At 41.0% G+C, this 10,377-nt stretch overlaps 1 protein-coding gene across 2 annotated transcripts; it reads left to right on the plus strand.

Moving 5' to 3' along the window:
* The first annotated feature begins 1,868 nt into the window (after positions 1-1,868).
* tent5c (terminal nucleotidyltransferase 5C) lies at positions 1,869-8,947 on the plus strand. Of its 2 annotated transcripts, none has more exons than XM_084907952.1 (2): positions 1,869-1,969; positions 3,200-8,947. In XM_084907952.1, exons 1-2 carry the CDS (start codon positions 1,935-1,937, stop codon positions 4,371-4,373), a joined length of 1,209 nt encoding a protein of 402 aa, XP_084764078.1. In that variant the 5' UTR covers positions 1,869-1,934; the 3' UTR covers positions 4,374-8,947. The 2 variants fall into 2 exon arrangements, with proteins under 2 accessions (XP_084764078.1, XP_084764079.1); XM_084907953.1 differs by lacking the exon at positions 1,869-1,969 and adding an exon at positions 2,119-2,274 and having other exon boundaries at positions 3,200-8,946.
* Positions 8,948-10,377: the final 1,430 nt, after the last annotated feature.

Consider the following 10,377-nt stretch of genomic DNA (forward strand, 5'->3'; position numbering starts at 1 on the left):
GAACGGCTCTTTGGAAGTGTATGTAACTGTGTGGGAGGGTATTCATTTTTGAAATCCCACATCAGTTTAGAACAGTTTCATGATACTGAATGGGGATGTCTGTACTGTACTTTTGTATACTGTACTTTTCACTTTGTTCGGTTTGCAATTATTTCACTTTTTTTTGTTATTGATTTTGCTGCAAATCCTTAATAAATTCAGACTCAATCAAAATCAGAGTACTTTAATAGTCCCTAAGGAAATTATGTAATTGTTTCATTTTGTTCTTTAAGTCTGTTCATTATTATGTGTTCTCATTCAGAATACATTGGTCTTTTCAATTCTGTCACAGCATCAGGGGGATTCTGCAGGTTCTTTCTAAAAAATCATTAACAATAATTCATCTTTGAAAGTAAGGGAAAACCTTTCTTGGGGATACTTAGCATGCAGATGTGGTGATTATCAATGTGGGTGTGATCTAAAGAGGATTTTTAAGTTTGTGTTCTAGTGAAATTCTAGTGAGGTTTCTTCCATTGAAATCTATGAGGTAGGTTCAGCAGCTGGGGAAAGTATCGGCCATCATTGCTTCCTGTATAACTTCCTGTATTGCTGTTAACAGTTAGTAGAAGGCCAAGTATTTTGCCCACTTATCTATTAAACAACACACTTTTCTTCAAGACATACAGAAGATTAACTGTACTCAGCCACTGCAAATGACCACTGGTTACTGTTTGACAGATTTAGACATACATTTGTCCTGGTGTAAGATGATCACACTAAGCCCATGAAATTTGTGAATTGATTGGTCACTAGTAATTGCAAAAAAAAAAAAAAAAAAAAAAAAAAAGAAGAAGAAGAAAAAATCAAATACCCTCAGAACAAGATTAAGAGTTTTCATTTAAGCATTTTTAAAGAGATTTAAGAGACTGCTTTTGTTTGACCTCTGATTTGCATTCTATTACTCAGATACAGGGGTATTTCCAGGATTATTAATTTATGAATTTATTGATTTAAGTGGAGAAGAAGAATAAGGCCGTGGGGTGTCCACAGGAACTCGGAATATCTAATGAGGAATAAATGGATTGTGAAAAACACAGGGCACAATTTTCTGGTTTCAGTGGAGCCCTATGTCATCATAGAGGTGGTGTTACATGACTGTTTAGTGAAATTGATGAAATGAGTATTTAGGCCTTTTATTTAAGTAATAGAACAAGTGTTTTAAGCTCAAACAATACTTACAGCTGAAGGACATTTTAATTAGTTACACACTGATAGGTAGTTTTATAATATTAACAATAAAAAAAATAATAAGTCACTGGAGGCTTAAAGAGTATTGACTACAAAGTGCAATGATTGCACATAAAATACAGTGGAGTGGAAGTAGAACGTTGTAAAAATAAAGTATAAGTACATTTACCCTGTACTTCAGCGACTACTTATCCATATTCTAGCTCATTCAATGGCTTTGAGAATAGCTGCATTCTTAGTACTTTAATCAAATGTCAGTGGTAATAATTACTATTTTTTAAACAAACAGTTAAGTACTAGCAATGCAATATTATGCACAGGATAAATATTTTGGGTCAGAATTACTGTGAACACACACACAAACACATAAATGCTAATAATTAACAGTAGCTATCGCTGATACATAGATGGTACTTTTAGCTTCCCTGTTTTAAATAAATATGTATCCAGAGTATATATGAATCTTTTTTGTTTTGAAGTAACACAAATTAGTAGATTTTATTATAACAGTCAAAATATCAGCAAATATCAGCAAAGTGAAATTAAATTAAATTATGAAATCTTTGCTTACCAACAGTTAAATTCTACTCTTAAACTAGACGCTCCTGGTTACTTGGCAACGCATAAACCTCATTGGCCAATCAGATACTTAGCAAAGGGCATTGATACAGTCTGACGCGACCATTCTAAGATTATGTGATCTGCAGATGATGAAAACTGAGGTTTGGAGTAAATATTTAAAGTTAGTATTTTATTTTAACTATCCTCGCTGTATTGCTCACATTGTACTTTCTAAGTGTAAACGGCACATTACATAGTCCGAGGAACTGTGTCGTGCCACGGCGGTGCATGTGTTTCGGAAAGGTCGTACTTCGGCTATATAAAACAGGCGTGTCTTCAGTGGGTTTGGTGGTTCTAACGTTGTCTTTTAAACGGTGGCTGTGTCTCTCTCTCGGGCAGTGGATTATGTGGAGGCGTGTGCGTGACAGCAAACTTCACATCTCACATTTCGGGCTTTGAATGCTTACAGAACAGCCTTTTGGAAATGTATGTATCTTTTAAAACCCTCCTCAGTTTCTTACGTAAATCTGTTTTATTTTCGTAGTTGGGGAAAGTGGTGCGTTCGCTAAGTTTGAATTGCTAAATTTAAAGTTTGCCGTGCTGTAGCCACGATTCAAAAACGTGTCGCCGGTTGCGCTATTTTAACGTGAGACGTAGATACCTAAAAGTGTGTAGCTTGAGGATATTCTAACTTTGCATAACCGCTGAATTCACAAAGGGTTTTATGGCCATATGGCTAAGTTAACCATAATACTATCTTGCTAGTGTAGTGATAAAGCATTCTTATCGTCAGTTTCAGAGCAGAGTTTGGTACGCGTTTTAAATGCTGTTAGCACTGAGCCTTATTTGCTGTACATAGAGTAAAACTTGATTTTGACCTCCGCACGGCTAAATTGACAAGTCAGTTGGAACAAATAACTGCTGTTTAAAATTTTGCCCAACGTGTGTCGCGTAGTGGGGAATAACTGTTAGTAGTACTGGTTGTTTATTCGGGAGACCCCCGGCTTTACTGGACTTGAAGCTAGCTCGGTGTTTGTCTCTCAGCGGTTCTGGAATAAAAGGCAGGCTTGCGCAGTGAGCTGTTCTAGAAACCTCACGGGCTCTGTCCTTTTACTGTGTGTAGCGTGCAGGTTGTCTCGTGCTCGCGTTCTCCTGTGCTCGTGCTGAACGCTCCTGTTGCTGCTCCTGTTTCACGGCAAGAAAATGGTTCTTGATTACATTTAACTGCGCCCCCCACCTCCTTTAGACACTCATTACTACAGCTAGACCAAATTTGGTAAAATTAAGAGAAAGTGATTTTGTTTCCTTTAAAGAATATTGGCTAATATTGTCACATGGTAGACTTTATTTGGTATGTGTCACACTTGAGGGCTGTCACTAACATTTTGTTTTTTCTGCCCTGCCTCCTTAGTCAATCTAAACTTTTTGAGAAGATGGATAACAAGGAGGAATCAAACAGTTGTCCCTTCAGCGTCTTGACTTGGGAGCAGGTGAGCCGGCTCAATGAAGTTCTGACTGAGGTCGTGCCCGTTCATGGACGGGGGAACTTTCCTACTTTGGAGGTGCAGCTGAATGATATTGTGGCTCGGGTGCGCTCCCGCCTTGAGCTCAGCGGCATTAAGGTGAAGGACGTACGGCTTAATGGCTCCACAGCCAGCCACGTGCTGGTGCAAGATATTGGCTGGAGCTACAAGGACCTGGACGTCATCTTCAGGGTGGACTTGCCACACGAGGCTGAGTTCAAGCTCATCAAGGATGTTGTGCTCAGTACCCTGCTGGACTTTCTGCCTGAGGGTGTGAACAAAGAGAAAATTACACCGATGACCCTCAAAGAGGCCTACGTGCAGAAGCTAGTCAAAGTGAACACAGAGCAGGACCGCTGGAGCCTCATCTCCCTCTCCAACAATAATGGCCGTAACGTGGAGCTGAAGTTTGTGGACTCAATACGTCGGCAGTTTGAGTTCAGTGTCGACTCTTTTCAGATTGTGCTGGACTCCATGCTCTCCTTCTATGAGGTGGAGCAGGCACCCATGTCAGAGGCCTTTCACCCCACTGTTAGCGGGGAAAGCATGTATGGAGACTTCAACACTGCGCTGAGCCACCTGCGAAACAAGCTCATTGCCACCAAGCGGCCTGAGGAGATCCGAGGTGGTGGCCTGCTGAAGTACTGCAACCTGCTGGTGAGGGACTTCCAGCCTGCCAGCGAGGAGGAATTCAAGGGCCTGGAGCGATATATGTGCTCACGCTTCTTCATTGACTTTCCTGACATAGGAGAGCAGCAGCGTAAGGTGGAATCCTACCTCCAGAGCCACTTTGTTGGCGAGGAGAAGAGCAAGTACGACTACCTCATGATTCTCCGGCGAGTGGTTAACGAGAGCACGGTGTGCCTCATGGGTCACGAGCGTCGGCAGACCCTCCACCTCATCTCGCTGATGGCCTTCCGAGTCCTGGCGGAGCAGAACGCAATCCCCGACGCGTCCTGCGTCACCTGCTATTACCAGCCAGCGCCTTATGTCCGGGACCACAACTTCAGCAACTACTATGTGGCCAACCAGAACATTCCAACATGGCTGCCGTGTAACTGACGAGACAAACGACTTGGGATGAGCAAGATGGCGTCGCTGCTGCTGCTTTTGAGAAGAGAAGGAATGAATTAAAAAAAAAAAAAAAAACATAAAAAAATGTTTGGCAATAAATAATTTGTTCCTCTCAAGGCACAATTATATTTAATTGGACGAGCGTTTTGCTTTTGTTTTCTCATTCCTTTACCGACAGAAGTGTCTAGGTCATTGAATAGAAAGTGATATTTTTAAGTGTTTTGATTTTGTTTGTTTTTTTTTCTTTTTCTCTCCTCATGTTTGGTTGTTTCACTGTTTATCAATCCCATTCTTAATGGAGTTGCATTTTGTGCCTTAACCTCCAGGTTTACCCCATCAGTAATTTAAGTATGGGCTGTGATTTGGAGAAAGGAAAGAGGAGCTAATGCCGTAGCCTTACATTTGGTTTTCATCTTGATTTAAAAAGAAAAAGGTTAGGAAAAAAAGTTGAAAAAAATGCATAAAATATTGAAAAATTGTATTATTGGGGAAAGGGTAGCAATGGGTGACTGCCAAAAAAAAAAGGGGGGGAAAAAGCTCATCACCGGTGTTAAAGTTTACTGTGGAGGGAGAAAAGGTGGTACACTAATATCCTGTCAGAAATCAGCGGGAAGCGAGGAGTCGATTTGTTTTAATTCATTTTGACATGTAAATATTTCTGAGACATTTGTGCCAGCGGTGCCTGTGATTTGTAAATGATGCAAAAGAGGGAAAAAAAATAGAAGTATTTTTTTATTTTTCCACTGTGAATTTCAACATAGGATTGGCTCCCCTCCCTCCCCCCTTTACCTTGTTTCCTCAGCCTTGTACCTTTCAGTCAAGACTGTCTTCGAGTGGAACTCTCAGACAGCGTAGGCCTCAAATACATGACCTCACTACTTTCCCTGTCTTTTAAGTCCGAAAGCCTTGCCATTGACCTCCGCATGCCACGGCCCCTGGGTTATTGTGGGAGGCAAATGGACAGGACTGAGCCTGGTGGGGAGTTTAGAGAATGTGCTTGGCTGGGAGTCCCGGAGTGACAGGCTAGTTGTCTCTTCCCTTAAAAGGAGCAGCACATGGAGGGGCCCGAAGGGTTGTCCCTCACAGCTACTGCATGCTCGACAGCAGCCCTGAAATGGGAGGCACCTCTGACGCAGCTCGGTGCCTCTCCAATTACTCTTAGTCTATAATTATCATCCTTCTCTTTTTTTTGTCCTGGGGTTAGCTACCTTTGAAGCAGGGAGCTGGAGCCTGGTTGTGTGATCTGCAGCAGCCCTACCACCTTACATATGTGGCAGCTGAATCACTTCCTGTCCTCCTCATCTGTTGCCTGATGGGACACGGAGCGTTTTGAACCCCTTTTGTGGTCATGGGGAGGGCAGACAACATGCCTGCTAGTGGGATACCATTCCCCCTTTCAGACCTGGAATTTCATCAGTGTGGAAGCTACGACCAAAACGGCAGCAGAGATGAAGTCGCCGCTCCAAACCTATGAATTTCTATTTGTAGCCAAGTCTAATATTAGCTGTTAATTTCTGAACACCTGAACACACTGATGACCTAAGCTGGGAGTATTTCTGGCCACCACTGCTCCTGTTGGTTTTCCTGACATCACAGCAGCCAAGTTTGAGAGGATTTCCTCATGAACTTGTTCCCCCAAATGCACTGAGTTTCTCAGAAGTTCGGCTCCCTGTATTGCTGCTGCTGATCTCACTGTGGCTTGTGTTGGTGCGAGATAACCGCAGACTTCTTATCTGGTTGGCTCACAATGTCGGGGTTGATAGAACAATTGAGGGAGATCAGTTTGGTCTGGCTGCAGGTCACATTTGAGGGGCAGGTTGTGCTGTGTCAGCTTAGCTGCAGCGTGGTGTGGGTTTTTTTTTTTTTTTTTTTTTTTGTTTTGTTTTTTAAACTTCTTTTAAGAACATGCTCTTGGACCAAAAGTCTGCTTTACAACCAGCAACTGAAGCACTCAAGTGCCTGTCACTTTGTGGAGAGTTGATCTTTTTAAAAGGTTTTTTAATGGTGGTCATAAAGGGGGAAAGGTTAGCAAAAGTTTTCTTTCAGCCTGTGAAGCTTTGATATAAAACTGTCTGTATTAGATACAAGTTTATACGGTGAATGCGCATGTTTTTGGTTGAGGAGCAAAGTAATTTTGGTTTGACTTTAAAATTCGAGGGATTTTTTTTTTCCTATTAAGATTATTTTTCTTTAACATTAGTTTGTCCCAAACCTTATTTTTTCCTTAAAATCTGCAGTCATTCCCATGGCAGCCATCTGAGCCCTCTTCATTTTATAGGGTTTTTTTTTTTTTTTTGTTAGTTTTTTTGTTATAAGTTTGGGCCGTCACGTCGCTGTAGTCATGTTGACCTCTGTCTTGCCCAAATGCATTCTGTAATCTGACATTTTGAGATTTTTTTTTTTTTTCCAAACAGGTGCTGTATATTTACACCTTTCAACTGAATAATCTTCCCAGCATTTGCCTAGGACTGTATTCTCTAAAACAGCTGGGCTAATTCAGTTTGTCTGACTGTTCTGTTCCCCATCCGAAGCAAGAAATACTTAAAGTGCACTGACGAGCTGTACGGTGGCACAGTAGCTGGAGGTCGCAGAGTAAAGACCCCCTCCCACACTGGTGGAACACTTTAAAGAGGCCTTGGTCAGTTGCTGTGTGAGCTGTGCTGGTCCTCAGGGACTGCATGTTTTTGAAGACCGTTTTGTCCCCTTCATATTTTGTTTTTCTTTTAAATTTATGAGAGAGCAAATTAGTTTAATCTGCCCTTGATCCTGAGATGCCCCCTCCCACCTCTCTTCATTTTTCGTCTTTCCTTTGTTGTAATCCTGACTCTCCCTCTGCTCACCCTTACTACAGGCTCTTCCTAGATAAGGTGGCGGTAGGCTGCAGACTTCAGCTCGTTACACCCCGACAGCAGCCCTGCTTTTTATCTTTACACCCATTCGCTCCAAAATGTTATCGTTACTCAGAGGCTCTCCTAGGTTTGTGCCAAAAGCTGTATTTTTAGTGGTGTTCTCCTAACCCTGAGATGTCGTCTCTGAAAGCTCGGGGACAGAACATTGACTCTGAGGCTAAAATCCTTTTTTCCTAGTGGATTATGGTCTTTGAAGTAATGATGAGGCTTGGAGCAACATGCAGAGCCAGCTGCTGCTCACAGTTGGAGTTTGAAGCCTGCTGTGTGGTGAAAACCAGCCTCTTCTTAGGCTTTTTGTTGATGTCGCTCACCAACAGCTGTTAAGAGCGAGGTCAAAGAGACTGCGAGCAAATTTGCATTTTCCTAGAAAGTTGATAGCAGTCTGGAATGCTAGTCCAGTGCCTTTTTTTTTTCCCCCCCCAATCCTCCTTTGCCCCACCCTGCTTTCACATGTTTACGGTTATTGTGGCTTTCTCTGATGACTATGCCCGAGCTTTTGCGGGGCTTGTGTCTAACCCTTTCCTTTACTGGGCTGACGTATGTCTGAACTCTCTGTGAATGGAAAGGGAATATTGTAGTTTGCATTTATTTTCTGGCCACTTTTTTCTGCTGTAAACTTGCCAGTGTTTCTCTCACACCACCTTGAGTTGGCTCACATGTTTGGGCTGCTGTTAATTGGTACAGCATTTTTCTCTTTTTCCCCCTTATGACACCTGTAGCTGTATCCTTTGCTAGAGGGGAGATGCAGATGAGATATTTAGTGGTTATGCTTGTATAAAGTGCAAGTCTTATGCCATAGGAATGTGATAGAAGCTGTCCTACAGTTTCTGTATGACGATGATTTATTTTGTTTGCAGCAGAAACAGATGTGTGTTTATGTTAACATGTGGTGGAGCGTGTGTTCGTTTGCGCGTTTGTGTGTGAAGGGATGCCTGTGGTAACACAAGTTGAATGGGGAAAAAAAAAAGTGGGGAAAATATGAACTTTGTCGCACTATATATATATTTTTGGAAATAGTTAATGCAGAAGAGCTTTTTTGTCAGCTTCGTGATTGTGACTTTGATGGTTACAACCATTAAACTATTTCATTTTTCAGCACTTTTACCTCACTTGAGTTTTTTTTTTCCTTTGAATGGAAATGTACATGTACATCAGGAAAATGTGTTTGAAGAAGAAATAATGAATAAAGAGTATTCAATGCAATATGTGCCTCACTTGTTCGTTGCTTGAAAGCTTGCATGTAAAACAATGTTTTAGCATGACAGTCAAGTTATTTAGACTTAAGAAAATGGGAGTTTAGCAGAATTTTACTTAATGTGACTAAAATAAATTTTGGAAGCAAGACTAGAAGTGTGGAGAAATACGAGCTTGAGTTAATAACTTGGACTAAAGAACTGAGGCAGTCCTTTATTGTGAACCTGCTGTTGTGCTTTATAAACTTTAGTCTGTAAACTTTAAATTTCCTTTCTTTATACGATAGCAATAAAGCATCACATCATGGGAGGATTATGGTCGAGTAAAATGACTCAGCAATACACATTATAGCAGCTAGAACAAATGCAGGCATGAAGCAAAGTTCATGATGCTACGTTAGAGTTCACAGCAGGAATACACTAGAAAATATGACGGGGTTTCAAAAGTTGACCTGAAACTGACATTTAAACTGAAGTTTTAAGTACAAGCACAGTAAATGATCCTGAGTTTGTGTCATGTTACAGTAGAGATCATTACATAACCTAAATTTAAAAAAAAAAAAAAAAAAAATTGCAGAAAGTTGTTAAAAATTACAATTTCAAGTGATTCTGACATGGATAAAAGGATAAGCAGTACATAGGCTGTTCTCTTCAAATGACTTAAGCACATGTATACCTGTGGTGTGTTGCCAGCTTGTTCTGGTTGATTTTGTTCCTCTTTTAAGCCACCTGATCTGCTTTGTGTAGCCATAACTTTATCCGTCTGTCAATTATTTATTTTGATTTTGATTAAATCAGAGATGGGTTATTTCAGTATTCCAGTGTTAGCAACTTGAAAGAAGCCTTTTTCCCTACTGAAAAAACAGAGAATGGTGGTGAAAGCACTTCTGATCATTTTGAGGCTCAACACCTGCTGCAGATCCACACTTTAGGTCTTCGTGATATTTGGGCCAGTTCTCCTCAGCAGATTATTAGATTAGACTTTGGGCTTGTGGTGACGGCAATGCCAGCTCAGTCCAGATTCTCTCAGAAGACAACATCCTGTAAAACAAGAAGGAACCACGTCCTGCTCAGTGGTGAACGGGCCACTGTCGAACATCTGATGCCATTGTGTTTGACCAATCCTCTGGTAACATCCATCTTCTCTTATAATTCCTAGAAGGTTCTTCCCTTGAACCTTTACTTGAACCGCTGCCATCAATAACTACCATCTAGTGAAATGATTGCTGCCACCTTTACTTCGCTTTGTCAGGTAATTACAGAGATTAGAACCAGGTGCTAGATTAGCACCATCAACTGTTAAAGTATCTAAAGTGTTCTTAATTTGGATCAGTGTTTTTATATATATATATATATATATATATATATATATATAAGTTTTTTTTTAAATAAAAGTATGTCCTCACATGGGGACATTGGATTTATTTTACAGGATGACACAATAAAGTTACAATTGTTTAACAAAGTTTAAAACATGTTATTGAGCAGAATGAAGCATAATCAGCAGAAATGCCGTAGTGTAGTGTCCCACCGTGAGGACGCAGGGTCTCAGGAGGATGTAAAGGAGATTTAGGAAAACGTAAGGTAGATCCTTTGTGAGTATTTGTTTGGGCACAGCAGTCCAACATCCAACAAACGTGCATTTGCAAAGTGGGATCTGCCTGTACTTTTAAACAGCGAGTGCTCGGGTCTGATTGCGTGCTGCTGGTAAGTTTTATTTATCATTAACTTTATTTAAAGTAAACATAAATCAGCACTTAACATATAATAAAACTTGGTGTGGGTTTTTTTGATGTGTGCGTGGGGTGGGGGGGACTTGGCAAACTGGTTATTCCAGTCAACTTTCCAGAGTTCCTCTGTGGGTTCAGGCTGTGTCAGCTGTTCTCTGAT

The sequence above is a fragment of the Perissodus microlepis genome, chromosome 16, assembly GCF_051167445.1.
Source record: "Perissodus microlepis isolate ML-2025 ecotype Zambia chromosome 16, ASM5116744v1, whole genome shotgun sequence".
In the NCBI taxonomy this organism is placed as follows: Eukaryota; Metazoa; Chordata; class Actinopteri; order Cichliformes; family Cichlidae; genus Perissodus; species Perissodus microlepis.